Source organism: Mobula birostris, chromosome 11 (assembly GCF_030028105.1).
Source record: "Mobula birostris isolate sMobBir1 chromosome 11, sMobBir1.hap1, whole genome shotgun sequence".
In the NCBI taxonomy this organism is placed as follows: Eukaryota; Metazoa; Chordata; class Chondrichthyes; order Myliobatiformes; family Myliobatidae; genus Mobula; species Mobula birostris.
In genome coordinates this window covers 24,124,436-24,146,738 of record NC_092380.1, presented here as the reverse complement: position 1 = coordinate 24,146,738, position 22,303 = coordinate 24,124,436, and the positions used below count along the sequence as shown (strand labels likewise).

At 45.9% G+C, this 22,303-nt stretch overlaps 1 protein-coding gene across 4 annotated transcripts in view; it reads right to left on the bottom strand.

The window, feature by feature from the left end:
- Positions 1 to 565: 565 nt before the first annotated feature.
- LOC140205438 (uncharacterized) overlaps positions 566 to 22,303 on the bottom strand; it is a 49,240-nt gene continuing 27,502 nt past the window's right edge. For all 4 annotated transcript variants that reach the window (XM_072273040.1, XM_072273039.1, XM_072273041.1 and 1 more), the window contains 4 exons: positions 19,487 to 19,784; positions 17,834 to 18,045; positions 13,618 to 13,643; positions 566 to 1,449 (listed from right to left, as the gene is read on the bottom strand). In XM_072273040.1, the coding sequence (XP_072129141.1) occupies positions 884 to 1,449; positions 13,618 to 13,643; positions 17,834 to 18,045; positions 19,487 to 19,784 (1,102 nt within the window). In that variant the 3' untranslated portion in view covers positions 566 to 883. The remainder of the gene's footprint in view (positions 1,450 to 13,617; positions 13,644 to 17,833; positions 18,046 to 19,486; positions 19,785 to 22,303) is intronic.

The following is a 22,303-nucleotide window of genomic DNA, read 5'->3' as shown; positions in this document are numbered from 1 at the left end:
CTTCCCCCACCTTCTTACTCTGGCTTCTGCCCCATCCTTTCCAGTCCTGACAAAGGGTCTTGGACCAGAATGTCAACTCTTTATTCCTCTCAGTAGGTGCTGCTGGACTTTCCGAGTTCATCCAACACTTCGTGTGTGTGTGTGTGTTGCTCTGGATTTCCAGCATCTTGTTTAAAATTCTCCACCCCACCCCGTCTAGTTTTGAAGTTGACCCAGTGAAGCCTGACAACATCTCACCTCCGATGAAGGCCTGCTTCAGAAATCAATGCTGAATCACTTCACATGATAATCGAGTCGGCAGCGAAGCACGACCATTGGCCCACTGAATCAGTGTAAGAGTAGGCAGTTGCGTGAGCGTTCAAAGGGTCAGCTGTCTCTATTGTTATGTGAAATGTTTTGAAATTGCAAAACTGGCAGCTCAAGCAGCCAGAATTATTTGTAACTTTTACTTTCTTGCTGTGCACAGCCGATTAAGTCAACCCTTGGGAAGAAATAACAGTGAGATCGGAAAAATATCAGAAACTTTAATCTAAAGTCTTCAACTAAACGTTCTCAAATCGGGAAGTGAAATCACAAAGCATCATGATCACAAGAGAGAGAAATAACTTTGGGCAAGCAGATGTAGTGGAATTCAATGAAGAAATGCTGTGAACACAGTCAGCTGAAAGACGAGGGTAAACATGCGCCTCAAGTCAGGAGGGAAACATGGGGAGTGAAATTTGGCTTTTTCAATACCAAAAATAAATTAGATGTAAGCATTTTATTAGACATGTTTAAACACCCCGTTTCTATGTTTATGCTTCCTTGTTTTCTATCATTAACACATCCTTCATCAAACTGTTTTTCCACCATGTTCCTCACTGATTAATTCACATCTTTCTCCTTATCCCTTTTGGTCTTTGCTTGCTTTGTTTTGTCCTTCTGCTGCGACCTCTTCTCCTTTTCCTCCGTCCTGCTTTGTTTCCTCCCTCTCTCGCTGTTTCTTCTCCTCCTCCCCCCTCTGCTTAGCCTTCTTTTCCCTCCGTCTCTCTTCCTTTTCTCGCTGCCTCTCTTCCCTTTTTTGCCGCCTCTCTTCCCTTTCCTGCTGTCGCCTCCCCTTTTCCGTGCCCCCCTTGTCCTCCCTCTCTTTCTTTTTATCCTTTTCTTGTTGCCTCTTCTCTTCTTTCTCCTTCAACTGTTGCTCTCTTTCCTTCTGTTTTTCCATTTTCTCCTTCTTCTTATCTTTATCCCCCTGTTTCTTCTCTTTGCCCTCCTTGTCCTTTGATTTCTTCTTCTGCCTGTCCTTGCCTTTATCTGACTTCTTTCTGTCATCTTTCTGCTCACTCTCCATCTTTAGTTCCTCCTCATGGTCTTCAGTCGGAGTTGTTGCTGGCCCCAACATTTGGTCTTCCTCTGGAGATTTCTCTTTAGACCCCTTGTCTGTCTTGAAGAAGTTGAAACCCATTGGCCCTGCCAAGAAAAGCAAAGGGATTACACCACAATCATTTCAGTTTACCTTTTAATTTCAGTTAGCCAGAGCCAAAGAGAGGAGCACTTTCAGATTGAAAAGTGAAAATTGATTGGTTAATTAGTTAATTGGCAGCAGACAATTAAAAGATGTTAGGGTCAACAGAGTGGCAATTGTGGGAATGGTAGAGTGGCGGAGCTGTGGCTTTGTCGAGCAGAGGCGAAGATTAAAGTTAAGGTGAGATACTGGTTAGTTCACTTTTATTTTTTCTTATTGCACAGGTGAAAGCAGTGGGAATGACCTTCAAGGCCATGGAATGCTCCTTTTGCAGGATGTGGGAAGTCAAGCAGACCTCCAGTGTCCCTGGTGACAACATCTGCAAGAAGTGCATCCAGTTGTAGCTCCTTACAGACCGTGTTAGGGAACTGGAGCTGGAGATGGATGAACCCCAGACCATTTGAGAGACTGAGGGGTTGATAGACAGGAGTTCCAGGGAGAGGGAACGGAAATAAGGAGTCAGTGCGGAGTACCCCTGTGGGCATTCCCCTCAAAAGCAGGCATACCACTGGGGGGAGGAGGGAGTGGGGGAAATGACCTACCAGGGAAAGCTGCAATGGCCAGATCTCTGGCACTGAGTCTGGTTCTGTGGCTCAGAAGGGAAGAGGGGAAGAAGAGGAGTGCAGCGGTGAGACGGAATTCAATAGAGCAGCAAACAGAAGGTTCTGTGGATATAATAGAGACACTCGGATGATATCTTGCCTCCCAGATTCCAGGGTCAGGGACATCTCGGATTGGGTCCACAGCATTCTACGGTGGTGGGGAGAGGGTGGGGGGGGGTAAGGTGAGCAGCCCGAAGTCATGATACATAGTGGTACCAAGCCAGGGAAAAAGCTGAAAAGCAGGACCTCAAGAGTGGTAATCCTGCCTGTGCCTCATGCCAGTAAGGGTAAGAATATGATAATTTGGCAGTGATTGAGGAAAAGGTGCAGTGGGCAGGGTTTCAGATTCCCGGTTCATTGGGATCTCTTCTGAGGATCTGTCCAAAAGCGACAGGTTACACTCAAAAAGGACCAATGTCCTTTGGTTTGTTAGAACTGTTAGGGGAGGGCTTAAATGAGATAGGGAGGGGAATTGGAATTGGAGTGATAGGCCAGAGGTTGGGGCAGTTGGTAAATGTAAAGTGAGAGACTGAGAGACCATAAGAAATTTGTAGGGCATAAACTCATTCAGTTGTATGTGTTGAAATGTGTTTAATGCGAGAAGTATTAAGGACAAAGGTGATGAACTTGGAGCATGGTTCAGTGGGGTTCAGCAGCAATCAGTTCTGGGACCCCATTCTTCAAGATTATTATAAATGACTTGGATGGGGAAGTGGAAGGGTGGGTTTGCAGATGACACGAAGGTCGGTGCTGGTGTGGGGAGTGTAGGGGGTTGTTGAGGGTTACAACAGGTCATTGGTAGGGTTCTGATGGAGTCCAATCCAGAAAAGTGTTAAGTTGTACACTTTGGAAGTTCAAATTAACGGCAGGATTCCTATCAGTGTGGAGGAACAGGAAGGTCTTGGGGTGCATATCCATAGATCCTCAAAGCTGCCACACATGTTGTTAGGGTGGTTAAGTAGATATATGGTAAGTTGGACTTCATTAATTGGCGAATCAAGTTAAAGAGATGTGAGTTAATATTGTTTCTCTATAAAACATTGGTTAGACTACACACTTGGAATATTGTGTTCTGATCTGGCCACCTCATGTGGTAGCTTTAGAGAGGGTGCTGAGGAGATTTATCAACACGCTGCCTGGATTAGAGTGTATGCCTTATGAGGATAGGTTGAGCAAGCTAGGGCTTACCTCTTTGACCCAAAGGAAGATGGGGGGCATAGAGACAGTGGGCAGCCTGCGCCTTTTTCTCAGGGTGGGAATGGGTAATAGCAAAGGATATCCTTTTAGGTTAAATAGAGAAAAGTAAGTTTTTTTAAAAAAAAACAGAGTGGTAGATGAATGGAATGCATTGCTGGGGATGGTGATTGAGGCTGATACGACAGAGACATTTAAGAGGCTCTTAGATAGGCACATGGATGAAAGTTAAATTGAGCTAAGTTGTGGGCTGTGTGGGAGGGAAGGGTTAGATTGAGTGTGAAGTAGGTTTAGGTAGATCAGCACAATATTGTGGGCCAAAGGTCCTGTGCTGTGCTGTAGCATTCTATGTTTTGTGTTTGGAGACCTTATAGATATGGCACCAAGTAGCTGGTCATCTCAACAAGGTATGAACGAGCAAAACTGGTTTGAAGCATAGCTTCAAGCAGACTTGGTCCATAGCCGGAGGTCAATTAAATACCATAGGCAAATTTTCACCACAATACAGGATCGCATGACATGCTTGTCTTCATTGGTAGAGCCATTGGGTACAAGGGTAAGGAGGTCATGCTACAACTGTATAAAACTTTAGTTAGACTGTACTTGGAGTGTTGTGTGTATTTCTGGTTGCCCCATTATAGGAAGGATGTGGAGGTTTTGGAGAGGCTGCAGAAGAGGTTCATCAGGATGCTGCCTGGATTAGAGAGTATGACCAAGAAGCAGAGGTTAGACAAATCGTGTTTTCTCCAGTGCTGGAAGCTGAGGGGAGACCTGATGGAGGTGTATAAAATTATGAGCCGCATAGAAAGCGTTGACAGTCAGAATCTTTTCCCCCGGGTAAAAATGTCTTAACCTCAAAGAATATGCTTTTAAGGTTGGGGGGTGTTTTTAAAGGTGATCTGAGGGGCAAGTATTTTTTTTAAAAACATACAGTATGGTCGGTGCCAAGAAGGAGTTAGCCGGGTAGTAGCAGACCAGTATGGCGGAGTTTCAGAGGCTTACGGATAGTCACAGGAATGGGAGGATATGGATGCTATACAGGAGGGCCTTTAGTATAAATTGGCATCAAGACTGGCCTGAGGTTGTGGGCCGAATGGTCTGTCCTGTGCTGTACTCTTCTATGTTCTAACATGCCGGGAAGTGTGTGTATTTATTGTCCATTCCATCTCCTGGTCTTCACGTGTGGCTTAGCTACTAAGCCCAGCAGAACTGTTTCTACTGACAGGAAAAGGGGCAAAGGTGGGTTACCAGCACCTTAAAACCAGTTGCTTCCGGCAGATGGGGCTCATCAGTCATGGTTGACAGCTCATCTAGGAGAAGGAAAACTCTGATTTCAACCTCCACCACTTTGAGGCTATATCCACTCATGGGATATGGGAATAAACCCCTGAGAGAAAAATCCAGAGCTGTAGTCACTAAGGCAGTCCTACGTTGAGTTCAATGCTGACTGGCAACTCCTGCGATGCTGCTGGTACCAAACTGCATTGGTCTCCGCTGTTCCTTTGGGATCATCCGAAGAGGGGGAGCTTGCTACATGGGCAACAGCTTGCTCTCCATATCGTACTGCCCAGGCTTACTTAACTAAACAGTTAGGTCACTATATCCATGGTCAACTCTGACCAACAGAGGCCTCAACCAACTTCACTACCCCAGAGCTGAGGAGATAACCAACCTCAGTGCTGGATCATTGATTAAGGATTGCCTGAAGGACCAGATAGAATTTTAAGACACATCCCCATCAGTTCATCATTACCCCACCCCCCCAACACACTTTTTAACTCCAGAGGCATTTAATAACCAGAACTGAAGTTACCCAGGTGGCAAGGTGAGATGCAAGCTTTGGTCGGTGGACCGGAGTTCACCCACAAGCTTCCCTAATCCTTGAGCGTGAGAAAATGATCCAAGAGCCCAAAAGAATGTCAGCCAGCCTTTACACTTAGAGAGCCACAATGCAAGCAGAAAGGAGTTACGGTAGAGATATACAAAGCCCAGGTTAGACCTGGCAGATGTGTGTGCATGCTGGAAAATGGTATTTAATCTTGACGGATGACTTGATTGAAGTTTCTCAAGGAATTGACAAGAGTGGCAGAAACCAAGGACTGAGAGGTTTAGTCCAATATTCAGAGCTACCCGAGCAGTCAACATCTCGACATACGGAGAGAGCAGCAGAGATTTAGAATGCCCTGAAAAATAGCAATTACTGTGGGGGCCAGTTGTTAAATTTGGATCAGAGATTGAAGGATCTCGTTAACCACATATGTGAAGACACATAGGGTCAGCGAGTTGTCGGTGGGTTCTGGAGTCGGAGCTCAGTGTGGGCAGGAGAAACGAGTTCCCATGACTCCTTGGGTTCAAGAATCGGTGAGACTGGAGGTCGACGTCTAGCGTTTGGTGATTGGCGAGCCCTCTAGCCGAAGCTGAGGATCGAATCGGAAGTCTGGAAGCCGGAGCCCTGGCTCTGCAAATCTGCTCGGGTAGTCAAAGGATCAACATCTGCATGTTTGCACCCAAATTCGGGTTGAAGAATACAGACGGTCTTCGGATTAGAGGACTGCATATATGCATGGGTGGGAGGGAGGAACAGGGGATTGTTTTTGCTGTCGCTGTTTTGTTGCTTGTTGTTCTGTTGAGCATTGTGGACACGCTACGTAGGGGCCGGGAATGTGTCCCGACACTTGCGGGCAGGGGTACATGGAGTAGTACACTGCAGGTTGGGGTGCCGGAAATGGAGGCTCATCGAGTGAAAGGCGAGGATGAGGGGTCTCTGTGTCTGTTGGGAGGAGGGGTCAGAACAGGACGAGAAACTGAGGAGAAATCCTTCAGCAGACAGCACCAAGTTGCAATCTCTGTCGACGTCGGGGCTCGGACTCAGTTTAGTTTTAAGTTTGCAAGGATGGTTTTGTGGACAGAGAGCGGAGCTGGGGTTCAGGTGAGGGTTTAGGGACAGGGAGTGAGAGAGTTCGAGGTCAGGCCGGAGTGCTTTGTGGGTTGAAGGCCAGTGATCCCTGTGGACACAGATGTCAGGCCAGCAAAACGGTGTGGATGAAGTCTAGCAAGGACGATGGCAGGTGACCCCCCAGACCGGTGGGTCCCAGCATCCAAGGTCCTTGCAGGCAGGAGGCATAGGGGCCACCCTCCCAAGTTGGCAAGTTTGAAATACATGCCCAGGAATTCAGGGTGCCATCATCAGAGAGTCCTGAGGTTGATAGCAAAGATGGGAGTCCGGAAGATGAGGCCTGTTGGCCAAAGACCTCGGTCTGCAAGTCTATTAGGCAAGTCGGAGGCCTGATTTCTGCAAGTCCACTGGAGGCTGGAGGCTGGGAGGTGGCCTCTGTCCTGGGGTTGAAGGCCTGTCTGCATGTGTGAGTGGGAGGGAGGTAAAGGAGTTGCTTTGCTCTTGTTGCTTTGTTGCTATATAGGCACCGGAAAGTGTGGCAACACTTGGCAGCTGGGCCCAGTTTGTTAACAGTTGTCAAAGCAAACAATGCATTTCACTGTATGTTTCAATGTACATAACGAATGAATGTGAAATCAGAGAGGAAACCATGCTTCCTAACAAAGGGCGTTTTAGATGTCTGGAAGAGAAAGCCTCATCTTGAGAGCAGATGTGGTGGAGTCAGACACATTGGAAGAAGGGAATGGCAGCCTTACAGGAGATAGGGTGGGAAGAGGCGAAGTCTACGTGGATGAGGGAGTCAGTGAGTTTATAGTAACTATTACTCGATGGTTTATATGCTGAGATGGATACAGCAAGATTTAGAAAAGTAGATAGATAGAGGTATGCCTGATTGAGTGGACTAAATTAGCCCAGAAATGGCAAATACAAGGGGCAGAATTTTAAAGTGATTATATGAATGTATGGGGGGGGGAGGGAGGGAGACGTCAGTGGTAAGTTCTATTTTTAAAAACATGAAGAATGATGAGGGTGTGGAATGCACCATCAACGGTGGTGGTCGAGACAAATGCTTCAGAAGCATTTAAGAGACTCTTAGGTAGACACATGGATGATAGGAAAATGGGGGCTATGTAAGAGGAAGGGTTAGAGTGATCTTAGAGGTTAAATGGTCAGCACAACATCATGGACTGAAGGGCCTGTACTGTGCTGTGATGTTCTATGTTGTATGTGCTAAAAGGAAGGGAAGTATCAGAAATGGTCCTCGCGAGAGCAGGGTGAAACAGGGAAATCTGTTACGTTTCAGACTGGGCTGTTTTCCCGTTGGACGGTAGAATATGTCTGAGGGCCAAATGGGCTCTGCCTGTTCCTACAGAATGATCATCATAAATTCTAAAGGGGGAAGGTGTGCAGCCAGAGGTCATGGTAAATACTGGACTGTAAGTGTTATATTCGAATGCACGTGGCATAAGAAACAAAATGGACAATCTTGAAACTCAGCTAAAGATTGGCAAGTATGACGTTGTGGCCATCTCTGAAACTTGGCTAAAGAATGGCTGCCATTAGGAACTGAACGTCCAAGGATATACAGTGTATCGGAAAGATAGGTTAGTATGCAGAGGGGATGGTTGGCCCTATGTATAAAAAATATTAAATCATTAGAAAGGAATGACATAGGATCAGAAGGTGTAGAGTCTCTATGGGTTGAGTTAAGAAATGGCAAGGGTAAAAGGACCCCAAAGGCAGTTGTATACAGGCCTCCAAAAAGCAGCCAGGATGTGGATTACAAATTACAGCAGGAGATAGAGAAGGCACATCAGAAGGGCAACGCCATGATAATCGTTGGGGATTTTAACATGAAAGTGGATTGGGAAAACCAGGCCAGTACTGGACCTCACGAGAGAGAATTTGTAGAATGTCTAAGGGAGTGTTTTTAGAACAGCTTGTTGTTGAGCCCACCAGGGGATCGGCTGTGCTGGATTGGGTGTTGTGCAATGATCCGGAGGTGATGAGAGAGCTTAAGGTTAAGGAACCCTGAGGGAACAGTGATCACAATACGATCGAGTTCACATTGAAATTTGAGGAGAAACTAAATTCCAATGTGTCGGTACTTCAGTGGAATAAAGGAAATTACAATGAGATGAGGGGGGATCCGGCGAAAGTTGAATGGAAAGGGACACTAGAAGGAAGAACAGCACAGCAGCAATGACTACACTTTCTGCAGGAAATGAGGGAAGTGCAAGAAAGATATATTGGTGCAGGGGGCAGAGTTTCATATTTTGGGATCATTGGGATCTCTTCTGGGGAAGGTATGACCTATACAAAAAGAACGGGTTAAACTTGAGCCTAAGGGGGACCAATACCCTTGCGGGCAGGTTTACTAGAGCAGTTCAGGAAGGTTTAAACTAATTTGGCAGGTGGATGGGAATGGGAGTGATATGGCTAAGGATGGGGCATCTATACATTTAGGTGCAGTATGTAGTGAGATTGTAAGGAAGGACGGGCAAATGATAGGGCAAAATTGCTGTCAGTGGGATAAGTTGAACTGTAACATGGGGGCAAAAGCAAAAAGGGTGATGAATACAGGACTGAAGTGTTATATTGGAATGCATGCAGTATATAGAATAAGGTAGATGATCTTGTAGCTCAATTAGAGATTTGCAGATACGACGTTGTGGGCATCAATGAGTCATGGCTGAAAGAAGAACAGAATTAGGAGCTTAACACCCAAGGATACACATTGTATCAAAGGAACAGGCAGATGGGGTACCTCTATTGGTAAAAAATTAAATCAAATCCTTAGAAAGAGTGAGTGACATAGGATCAGAAAATGCAGAATCCTTGCGGGTAAAGTTAAGAAACTGCAAGGATAAAACAACCCTGATGGAAGTTATGTACAGTCCTCCAAATAATAGCCAGGATGTTGGCTACAAATTAGATTAGATTATGAGGACACGCAGTCCTCTTTTATTGTCATTTAGTAATGCATGCATTAAGAAATGATACAATATGCCTCTGGTGTGATATCACAGAAACACAGGACAAACCAAGACTGAAAAACTAACAAAAAACACCTAATTATAACATATAGTTACAACAGAGCAACAATACCATAACTTGATGAAGAACAGGCCATGGGCACAGTAAAAAAGTTCAAAGTCTCTCGAAAGTCCCACATCTCACGCAGACGGGAGAAGGAAGAAAACTCTCCTTGCCATGCCCGACCACAGTCCGACTCTGAGTCGTCCGAAAACTTCGAGCTCTGACCAGCCCTCTGACACCGAGTACCGAGCACCATCTCTGCCGAACGCTTCGACCTCAGCCTCGGTCACCAGCAGCAGGCAAAGCCGGGGAGTTTGGGGCCTTCCCTCCGGAGATTCTCGATCGCACAGTAGCAGCAGCAGCGAACCTGGCATTTCAGAAATTTCTCCAGATGTTCCTCTGCTTCTCACGTCTGTCTCCATCAAATCAGAATTGTGCATGGCGCCCTACTTACAAACACGATATCATTTCACTGGAGAGCTGCGCGCGCTGCATCGCGCTGCCATCTTCTCCTCCCTCCCTTCACTCTGTCCCTCCTTAAAGAGAGGAGTGACATTTGCAATTTTCCAGTCCTTCAATGGGACTGGAATTTCCCATTACAATGGGAGATAGAAAAGGCATGTCAAAAAGGCAATGTTACGATAGTAATGGGGGATTGTAACCTGGTGGTAGATTGGGAAAATCAGGTTGGTGCTGGATCTCAAGAAAGGGAATTTGTAAAATGCTTATGAGATGGCTTTTTAGGAGCTTTTTGTGGTTGAGCCCACTAGGGGAAAGGCACTTCTGGATTACTTTGTAGATGTTATATAATGAACCAAATTTGGCTAGGGAGCTTAAGGTAAAGGAACCCGAAGCAGATAGTGATCATAATGTGATTGAATTCATCCTGCAGTTTGAGACAGGAGATGATAAAGTCAAATGTGTCAGTACTACAGTGAAGTAAAGGCATGAGAAAGGAGCTGGCCAAAGTTAACTGGAAGGAGACACCATCAGGGAAGATGACTGAACAGCAATAGCTGGAGTTTTGGGGCCAATTCTGAAGGTGCAGGTAAGAAACATCTCAAAGATGAAGAAGCATTCTAAAGGGAGGCTCAGGCAATTGTTGTGGACAAGTGATGTCAAAGACAACATATAAGCAAAACAGAGGGCATACAATATAGCAATAATTAGTGGGCAGTTAGAGGATTTGTAAAGTTTTAAAGACCAATGGCAACCAAAGAGCCATAAAGAGGGAACAGATTAAATATGAAGGGAAACTAGCTGATAAAATATAAGAGGACACATATGTTTTTATTCAAATAACTGCATAAAGAGTAAAGGAAAGGCAAGAGTGGATACTGGACCGCTGGAAAATGATGCTGGAGATGTAGTAATGGGGACAAAGAAATAGTGCACAAATTTTGCACCAGCCTTCACTGTGGAAGACACTAACAGTACACCAGAAATGCGAAGAGTGTCACAGGACAGAAGTGAGTGTATCTAAGGAGAAGGTGCTTGGGAAGTGGAAGGTCTGAAGGTAGAAAAGTCACCTGGACCAGATGGACTAACCCAGGGTTCTGAAAGAGGTGGCTGAAGAGATTGTGGAGGCATTAGTAATGAGCTTACAAGGATCACTAAATTCTGAAATGGTTCTGGAGGACTGGAAAATTGCAAATGTCACTCCTCGCTTTAAGGAGGGGCGGAGCCAAGTTAAGATGGCACTAAACAGCAACTCCTTTGCTTCCATCTTCAGAAATAGCCCTATTTCTACCTTTGATATCTCCTTTTTTTTTCCCTTTTCAAGGTTCTTTTGAAGACCCTGACCTGGAGTTACACTCTGACTCTGGATCTTGCGGGAATGAAACCTGCTCTCAGGGCCTCACGACCGGCGCTTTTTGATATCCCAAGGACGTGGCCTGGAAAACTAGCGTGCCTTCAGGGTGCCGGATTTTCGTGGCTCTGGAGACGGGCTGATTCAAGGCCGGTGCCCCTGACACCGCGGGAGAACACGGAACATCGGCAGCAGCGAGTTAGCCGCTGCAGGCTGTGTCCAGAGACTCGAGTCTTTCTGGGGCCAAATCTCCGGGCACAGAGCTCAGAAAAAGCGACGCAACGGACTTTTAACATCATAAATCAGTGAGTTGTTTGTTATGTTTCCCCTCTCACTGCGAAACAGGGACACCTCTTTTTCCTTTATTAGGGAGAGTGAGAATGCCTGTGGTATGTCGAATTACCGGGTGAACGAGTAGTCTTTGGGGTACTGCAAGTCTGTGTCTTTTTTGATGCTTTGCTGCATGCCTGAGTGCTCGGTTGAGGGTGCAAATGCTTTTTGCTGGTGGGGAGGGTGTGCTGTGGCCTTGCTGCTGCTTGTGCCTGGTAGGGAGAGTTGGTGGAGGGACTTCGAGGTTCTAACATTTAACTGTCATTCATTCCTTGGGGCACTCCTCTGTTTTTGTGGATGTTTGCAAAGAAAAGGAAGTTCAGGATGTATATTGTATACATTTCTTTGACATTAAATGTACCTACTGACCTACTGAAAAAGCGAGGGAGACAGAAGAAAGCAAATTATAGGGCAGTTAGCCTGACTTCCATGGTTGGGAAGAAGTTAGAGTCCATTATAAAGAATGAGGTTTCAGGGCACTTGGAGTCACATGATAAAAATCATGGTTTCCTTAAGGGGAAATCTTTTTGGAATTATTTGAGGAAATAACAAGCACAATAGACAAAGGAGAGTCAGTGGATGTTGTTTACTTGGATTTTCAGAAGGCCTTTGACAATGTGCTGCACATGAGGCTGCATAACAAGAGCCCAAGGTATTACAGGAGAGATACTAACATGGATAGAAGATTGGAGGCTAGGAGTGGCTGCCTTTTCTGTTATATGTCAATGATTTGGATGACGGAATTGATGGCTTTGTGGCCAAGTTTGCGGATGATACAAAGATAGGTGGAGGGGCAGATAGTGTTGAGGAAGTAGGGAATCTACAGGAGGACACAAACAGATTAGGAGAATGAGCAAAGAAATGATAGATTGAATACAGTGTAGGGAAGTGTATGGCCATGCCCTTTGATAGAAGGAATAAAGGTATAGACTATTTTCTAAATGGGGAGAAAATTAAAAATCAAAGGTGCAAAGGGACTTAGGAGTCCTTGTGCAGGATTCCCTAAAGGTTAACTTGCAGGAAGACAAATGCAATGTTAACATTCATTTGGAGGGGATTAGAATACAAAAGCAAGAATGTAATTCTGAGGTTTTTTAAGGCATTGGTCAGGCTGCAGTTGGAATATTGAGAGCAGCTTTTGGCCTCTTATCTGAGAAAAGATATGCTAGCATTGGAGAGGTTCCAGAGGAGGGTCACAAGAATGATTCCATGAATTGAAAGGGTTAACGGTTGAGGAGTGTTTGATGGTTCTGGGCCTGTACTTGCTGCAGTTTAGAAGAATGGGTTGGGGGGGTGGGGGAAGAGGGGGAATCTCATTGAAGCCTACCAAATTTTGAAAGGTCTGGGTAGAGAGGATGTTTCGTATAGTGAGTGAGTCTAGAACGAGAGGGTCTCAAGGCTAGAGGGATGTCCATTAAGAACAGAGATGAGGAGAAATTTCTTTAGCCAGGGAGTAGTGAATCTGTGGAATTGATTGCCATGGGCGGCTGTGGAGGTGAAAATCACTGAGTATATTTAAGGTGGAGGTTGATAGCTTCTTCATTAGTCGGGGAGTCAAAGGTTACAGGGAGAAGGCAGGAGAATGGGGTTGAGAGGGATAATAAATCAGTCATGATGGAATGGCAGAGCAGACTCGATGGGCTGAATGGCCTACTTCTGTTCCTATGTCTTATGGATATTTTATCTATTCACTGGATGCAGGCGAAGGGGGCCATCCATTAACAAATGTTCCTTCAGCTGCATTTAAAACCTCTCCAGCAATGGGGTGAAAGAACTGCATTGTTAAGATTAAACTCCTACTGTTGATGCATCACGGACACTTGGTTCGATGCTGCTAATGGTGCAAAGGAACAGGGTAAGTGAATGGTGACATGAGCATCTGTTCGGGCCCCAGTTCTCTCAAGTGCCACAAAGTGCTGGAATTATTCAGTGGGTTTGCAGCACCCACGGAGAAGGAGAGTGATTTGTACTTTCACATAGATGTCCTTCTATCTCTTACAGGGCATAAAACAGCTTTAAAATTCAGGGGAGGGAGAGAAAAGAGGAATAGTGGCCAAGACTAGCTGGAAATGGGATGGGTGTCTAGATGTTTACACTGAACCCGCCAGTGGGCAATATGTTTCAATGTCAAATCATCATGGTCAACTCTGACATACCTATTAACGTCCCGGACTCTCCCCTCCCCTTAATCATTCTTACTTTACCCAAACAGCTCGATCTCCGTGCCAACCAAACATCATACCTCGAGTTTTCTTCTTTCTCTTAGGCCTGTTGGATAAAGTACGATGGCGGTTAGCGGAAAAGCGAATTGTGACAATGGCGCACATGCAGTGATTTATATCACACTGTAACCATCGGGATCAAGGCGAAAGTTCAAAGCTCCAAGTAAAATTTATTACATACACGTCACCACATACTACCCCAAGATTCTTATTGCTGCGGGCATACTCAGCAAATCTATAGAATGGTAACTGTAAACAGGATCAATGAAAGAGCAAGAGCTTAGAATACAACAAACTGTGCAAATACAAATATAAGTAAATAGCAATAAATAACGAGAGCATGTAATAACAGGATAAAGAGCCCTTAAAGTGAGATCATTGGTTGAGAGGGTATTTCAATAGATGAGTGTAGTTATCTCCTTTTGTTCAAGAGCCTGATATTTGCGGGATAGTGACTGCTCTTGAACCTGGTGGTGTGAGTCCTGAGGCTCTTGTACCTTCTACCTGAAGGCAGCAGTGAGAGAAGAGCACGGCCTGGGGGGTGCTGCGGACCTTTGATGATGGATGCTGCTTTCCTACGACAGCACTTCATGTAGATGTGAAGTAGGGGGAGCCAGAGGGAGGGCTGGAGACAATCTCAAAGTTCAAAGTAAATTATCAAAGGACACATGTGTGTGGCGGGGTGGCGCTGTGTCTCTACCAAAGGCGGTGTAAGGCACGCCTTCCCTCCACTAGCTTTCAGGTCACCCTTGGGCAAGGTGTAGCACCTGCTTAGCCCCACAATTAGGGTCACATAAAGCCATGGGAGCAGGTGGTGGATGGTCGGATGAGCAGCTGGTGCATATCACAAGTCCTGGTTATGCGACCACTGACACCGGGCAGACAGTCTCTGAAGAGCATTGATAATGGCTGGGGTCACCCATCTTGTAAAGACACTTCCCAGAGGAAGGCAATGGGGGCAAGACACTTCTGTTGAAAAATCTTGCAGGAACAATCACGGTCATGGAAAGACAATGATTGCCTACGTCTCATGATACGGCACGTAACGATGATGACAAGTATGTCTTTTGCACATTGGTCATCATATACCATACAACCCTGAGATTCATTTTCTTGCGGGCATTCACAGAACAAAAAAAAACAATCGAATCAATGAAAAACTACACACAAAGACTGACAACCAATGTGCAAAAGACAAACTGCAAGTACAAAAAAAATAAAATTATAATAATAAAAATATGAAATAATACCAAGGAAATTAATCGTAAAGCCTTGAAGCTGAGTCCATAGGAATCAGATGAGAGTTGAGATGATTACACGATTGATCTACTGAATATTGGTCGATTCCAATGGCGCACAAGGAAATTTTGCAGCTTTTTCCACCCTTGGAAACTCTTCCAAGAGCTTTCTGACTGGAGCCAACCCTTCTACCATCACCCATTTCCCTACGCCCTCAACTCTAATCCATTGACATTCAGTAGCCACTTTATTAGGTTCTTCCTGTACCCACTTTATTAGAACCTCCTCTACCCAATAAAGCGGCCACTGAGCGTAAGTTTGTGGTCTTCTGCTGCTGTAGCCCCTCCACTTCAAGATTCAGAGATGCTTTTCTGCACACCACTGTTGTAACACTGGCTATTTGAGTTAATGTTGTCTTCCTGTTAGCTTGAACCAGTCTGGCCATTCTCCTCTGATCCCTCTCATTAACAGGGCTTTTATGCCCACAGAACTGCCGCTTGCTGGAGCATTAACTGTAAACTCTAGAGCAGGGGTTCCTAACCTTTTTTATGCCATGGACCAATACCGAGAGGTCTGTGGGCCCCAGGTTGAGAAGCCCTGCACTAGAGTTGTGTGCTGTTGTGTGTGAAAATCCCAGGGATTCAGCAGTTTCTGCTATACTCAAACCATCAACAATCATTCCAAGGTCAAAGTCACGAATATCATATTTCTTCCCCATTCTGACGTTTGGTCTGAACAACAACTAACCTCTTGACCATGTCTGCATGCTGTTAAGCGTTGAGTTGCTGCCACGTGATTGGCGGATTAGATTAGCAGGTGTACAGGTGCTCCTAATAAAGTGGTCACTGAGTATATGTTTCTAATCCATTCTCCAACTGTCCTCTATTATCCTCTGCATTTTGCAGTTCTCCACAACTCTTCCTGGTAAATGAATTCCTCTTCAATTTCCCTGCTGCTTCTTTTGGCAATTCTCTTTGTGAAGTTGCCTCTGGCCAGTAGCTCTCACACGGTCCCCAGCCCTGCCCTAGCATCCTGAACCCATAGAACATCAGCATTGCTCCCACAATCCTAACCCATGCGAATCCTGTCTCCGTCACCCCACCCTCACCACCATCCACAGCCTCTCTCCCTCCCACCCTCCTTCGCCTTTTCAAATGGAACCGTTTACTATTAGTAAGAAAAAACCATCCTGTGGAGTTTAGAATTTAAAAAAAATATGTAAAATATGTTCGAAACACTCAGCAAATCAAGCACCGTCTGTGGAGGAAGAAGCTGAGGTAATATTTCATCTACCTGAAATGTTAACTCATTTTTTTCCTCTCTTGTATCACTTATGAGGTTAGGTTGAGCGAGCCAGGGCTTTTCTCATTGAAGTGAAGGAGGCGTTGATTGTGGACAGCCAGAGAATCTTTCCCAGAGCAGCAAATGGCTAATACCGGAGTATTAATACATAAAGGTACTTTTAAGGTGAACAGAGGACAGTTTAGGGGAATGTCAAAGTTGTAAAATCATTGTTTTTTTTACATACACACTCACAGATCATGCTAGATCGTACTGCAGGGGGGTAGTGGTAGAGGCGGATCCAATAGGGATTCTTAAGAGGCTCTTAGACAGATACAGCTATAAGAACAATAGAGAGTAATGGGCCAGACAGGAGAGACAAATTAGATTAATGGTGGAATAGGTCAACAGAACATTATGGCCAAAGGACCTGTACTATATTTAAAAAACTATGTTTGCGTAGAGCCTTTTAGAATCACTGAGGTACTTTTGCAATGCTGTATTGTAGGAAAAACATTGTCAATTTGTATGCAGTCAGGCCCATATGGACAGCAATATTGGCCAGTGATTTGGTTTTACCAATATTAATTCAAGGTTAACTATTCTGAAGGTTATCTGCACAACTTTTAAGACTGATAGATGGATAGAGTGGAAACAGGCCCTTCACTTCATTGAGTTGATACTGACCATCAAATAACCAGTTACAACAATCCTAGCTGATCCCATTTCTACCGAGCACCGTGGCCGTGCTACGTTGGTGACACTTGTGGGCTGCCCCCAGCACACCTTTCGGTTGTGTTGGTTGTTAATGCAAAGAGCACATTTCACTGTACTTTTCCACGTATTAATCCAAATTTGAATCGCAATGTCCGACTGCTGTTTGGGGTGTGGGAGGAAACCGGAGCACCCAGGGGAAACCCATGCGGTCGTGGGGTGAGTGTGCAAACTCCACACAAACAGTGCTGGGCATTGGAATTGATCCCGGAGCTCGGAAGCAGGGATTTACTCACTGCGCCGCTGTGGCGTAGAGGTGCGGCTTACTTGCCAGTCGGAAGCCGCTTTCGTGGATCGGTTAGTTTAAAAGCCGCAGGCGCCCTTCCCATTGTTGGCTTGCGCGCCACAGCACCTGGCATCCAATTTCAAACACCCCGGGTATAAAGAGTAACACACGTGCGAGAGGCTCACACTCTCTTTCCTTTTGTTCTCAGGGCGCGCCTCGCAGAACCGTCAGGAAGGTATGCTCCGCACGTACTTTTAACTAAGTGTCTATTGAATATTTAGTTCTGTAGTTTGTGTAACTTGGAGGGACTTAAATGGTTGGTCAATTTTTTAAAACTATTTTAAAATAAATTATTAATATGCTTATTTGTAGTCAGTGTTTTCGGTCTCACTCACCAAACCCACGAACCTGCTTCCATGTTACAGCCACGCAAATTTGGTCTGGTTGGGATTAATGGAGACCTTCTCAGCAGAGGCAGAGACGGTAGCCCTGGTCCATTCTATTGAATAACACTTCCCTCCGAGACAGGAGATGGAATTTTGTTTCGATTCCACATCTACACCTTCTCTCCCTCCGTACCACAGTGATGTTGGACTTTCTCTTGAGTAAGAGCCCAACTCCACCCACCCTGATCTATCATCCTACTCACTGCTGACCGCAAACACACACACACACACACACACAAAACCTACAGCACCCAGAAGGGGGATACCCACGGTTCGATGGGAGGCCAGGACTCCTGCTCCTGGCTGAAGTCTGGAGTGCTCTCAGCCTCCTCCGCTTTGCCGGAGTCGCTCTTCCGGCTCCTGCTCCGGGTCCTCGTGCTGCAGTCTTCGGGCTTCTCGCTCACCTCGCTCTTCTCGCTCTTCCTGCTCTTGTCACTCTTCCCGCTGCCTGGGCGATTGGTCTCGTAGTACTCCCGCATGGCCTGGCGCAAGGAGGTGGGGTGGGGAAAGAGGGGGATCATTAGTTCAACATTACCGAGGGGTAGGAGCAGGGGTTAAGTCAGGTCACCCCATTATAGGAAGGGTGTGGGCGCTTTGGAGACGGTACAGAAGAATCCCCTCGGAATGCAGCCCGCATTGGAGGGGCCACTTCCGATTGACCGATCAAGAAGACCACATGCGAACTAAGAGAAAAGGCCACCAGGAGCAGATGTTATTCCCTTAAAATGCTGCAACTCGGCATCCACAACAGTGTTGTCCACGTTCATGGGCAAAGTAAGGGGAAAGTATGCAGTTAATGGCAGACCTGCTGGAGCACCGAGGTACCGAGAGATCTTGATGCCCAAGTCCGTAGCTCCCCTGAAAGTAGCTATAATTGAGAACGGCGGCGTTCGCATCCTTGCCTTTATTGATCAAAGCACGGAGTACAAGAGGAAAGATGCTATGTTGCATCTGTTAGATCACGTTTATTACTTTCTGTTGTTCTGGTTGTCCCACGACAAGAAGAATGTGGGGGCTTTGGAGAGGGTGCAGAGGATCATCTCCAGAGTGCCTTTGGGTCAGTACCTGCTGGAGTTTAGAAGAATGAGGGGGAATCTCATTTGAACCTACCAAATATTGAAAGGCTCAGATACAGTGGATGGGAAGAGGATATTTCCTATAGGGGTAGAGTTGAGAAACAAAGGGCACAGAATACAAGGGCATCTTTCTAGAACAGAGGTGAGGAGGAATTTCTTAAAGGGTGGTGAATCTGGAGAATTCTTTGCCGCACGAAACGAGGTCAACGGTGCATTTAAGGCAGAGTTTGGAAGATTCTTTACTGGTAAGGGGCTTGAGCATTACTTGGATTAGAGAGCATGTCTTATAGGATGAACAAACTGGGGCAAAAGAAGACAAGAGGTGACTTGATAGAGGTGTACATGATGATTGGAGGCATTGATCGATTGGATAGCCAGAGACTTTTCCCCCCAGGGTAGAAATGGATAATACAGGAGAATGTAATTTTAAGAAGATCGGAGGAATGTTTAGGAAGTTTGTCGGAGGTATTTTTTTTTGCACACAGAGAATGTTGGGTGTGTGGAATGTGTTGCAAAGGGTGGTTGTAGAGACAGATACCTTAGGGAGATTTAAGAGACTCTTAGATAGGCAAATAGATGAAAGTAAAAGAGAAGGGTTTGTGGGAGGGAAGGATTAAAAGTCAGCACAACACTGTGGGCTGAATGGCCTGTACTGTGCTGTAGTGCTCCATGCTGTATATTACAGTGAGAAGGTGGGGAAATGGGATTGACAGAATCAGCCAGGGTGGTCAGACTTGATGGGCAAAATGGCCTAATTCTGCTCCTATATCTTATTGTCTAAAGGTCTGACCTTAAACAGTGATGCCGCAACCCCGCCGTCTCCCTTTGAAAGAGAGACTGAACCTACCGGTGACATGGCAGGTTCTTCCAGTTGCCAGTCAGAGAGCTCGGTAGCCAAGGTCTCAACGCTCGTCTGCTCCAGGATACACTCGATCTCAGGAGTGATGGCTTCGTAGCCGTACACGTTCTCTGGATTGTTGTGGAGGAGGGTCACAAGTTTCATCCAGCGCTCAAAAACCTCGTTCTCACAGTCCGGGTGGACATACAGCTGGAGGTAAAAGGCACGGCCGTTGGCGAGTTTCAGCCGTAGCTGCCGGTTGTAGACGTCGTGGATCGAAATGTTCACGAAGCAGAGAGGGAAAAGCCTGTCAGAGAAATGGAGAGTGAACCAGCAGTCAACGACCTCCACGTGGAAAGGAAAGGGGAGCAGACATCAACCATCACCAAGCAAACAATGGCACAGATACAACACAGTGACCAGCAGAATACAGATAGGGAGAGGCAAAGAGGGAGGAACCAAAAGAAAACAGGTGGGGAGGGAAATGGGGAGGAGAGGGAGGGATTGGGGATAGGGAGGGGGTGGAAAGAGGGGGTGGGTGGTGAGGGTGAGGGGCGGTGAGAGGGGGGTGGGCGTGGTGTGAAGTTCCGATTAAAGAAACCTTGATCTGAGCGAATGCTGTGTAAATGTTGTTCCTGCACAATTGTCGGTCGGTAGGAAATAACTTTCTCCTGATCCCACCATCCTGAACAGCGACACAACATTCCCAAGTTAAACAACATGGCGTCTTATCTCGAGCCAAAGCCAAAACGTTCTACCAGCAGGACACACTGCTTGTGCAGGACACTGCTGAAAACAAATACCTACAGCAGAGCAGTATAAATCTTAACCAGGGCATTATATTTGTATCATGCTTACTCTCTGACGAAGTTCAGCACTGTGTACGGGTGTTCTAAATGCAGGCTGCGTAACTTGGCCACGATTTTGTGCTGAACAAATTGAGCTAAAGAAATTGCAAGAGTTGTGGATTCAGCTCAGCATGCCACGAGAAGCAGCCTTCCCTCCACAGACTCTGTCTATGTCTCGTTGCCTCAGTAAAAGCCGTCAGCGTAATCAAACGCCCTACCCACCCACCCCGAACATCCTCTCTTCTCCCCTCTCCCATGCGGGAGGAAGTATGAAAGTTTGTAAGCATGAACCACCAAGCTCAAGGACAGTTTCTATCCCACTGTTACCAGACTCTTGGACGATAAGATGGACTCCTGACCTCACAATGTACCTCATATCATCTTGCACTTTATTGTTTACCCGCACTGAACTCTTTCTGTAGCTGTTACACTTTATTCTGCATTGTTACTTTGTTCTACCTCAATGCACTGTGTAGTAACGATCTGTATGAACAGAATGCAAAAAAAAAATCACTGCGTCTCAGTTGATGATAAACCAATATCAATACCCAATTCCTGCTGTCTACGCATGGTCAATATCCCTCTGCACGGGCCTATCTCCAAGAGCATTTTAACTCTCTCTGTGATATCTGCCTCCACCAGTGTATTCAAGGCACCCACCACTCCCTGTGTCTTGCCCCACACATCTCCTTTGAAACCCACCCCCCTTTGAGGTCCTGCTTTGGTTGCGGTTGACCATGGATATCACCTCTGAGCTTATCCCCGTTACTTTCTCCGGCTATAACATTCTGAAGGAACCTACGCCCACCCCCTCACCTTAAATTGATGCACTCTAGAATTAGACATTCCAACCCTGGGAAAACCTCAGGGAAAGGGCAATAAATCCTCACTTGCCAATTACACAGATCATAAGAAAATATTAAAAGAATTGAGTCTTAAAGTTGGACTAAAATACCGCAACATAATCTGTGAAATATCAACGGGAACACACACCGAATAATTGATAGTTCACATGTCCCTGCCTTTGATGGAACGACAACCACCTCATTTTACATAGCACCTGTAGAAAATCCTGCCACAGGATTACGGACTAGAGGGAACAGCCTCGGAATAGAAGGACTTCCCATTAGAACAGAGATGAGGAGGAATTTCTTCAGCCAGAGGGAGGTGAATCTGTGGAATTCGTTGCCATGGACAAGTCATTGGGTATATTGAAAGCAGAGGTCAATAGGTTTTTGATTAGTAAGGGTTAAGCGGAGAAAGCAGGAGAATGGGGGTGGGGGGGAATAATAAGTCAGCCATGATTGAATGGCGGAGTAGACTTGATTGGCCGAATGGCCTAATTCTGCTCCCATGTCTTATGGTCTTATAAAACGTTGGAGGAACTCAGCAGATCAGGCAGAAACTGGGAAGGGAAATGAACTTCCCAGGAATTAGGTATCGATGATTATAGTTTATCAATACCAGGGAAGGCTGTGACCCTTCATCAAGACTTGCAGAGGCTTCCTTCCACAGAGGCAGATGGACTGCAAGGTACTTTCCACATTGAATGTTATTACAACAGCAGGCGGATTGGTTAGTCACGTGCATACAAATACATATTGATGTAATTGCAGTCATTATTAATGGCCGGTGTCAAGAGGCAACTATTTTATTTAATTTTATTGAGAATTAGTGCAGAATAGGCTCTACAGCTGTGACACGCAGCAACCCTCAATTTAATCCATGCCAAATCATGGACAATTTACAATGACCAATTAACCTACTGGCCGGCATGTCTTTGGACTGTGGGAGGAAACCAGAGCACCCAGAGGAAACCCATGTGGTCACGAGAATATACAGACTCCTTATAGACAGTGGCAGCAACTGAACCAGGGTTGCTGGTACCGTAAAGTGTTGTGCTAACCACTATGCTACTGTACCAATGGTTTTGGGTCAAGAACGGTGGGGCGACAGAAGAGGAGGATACGTAAGAGGG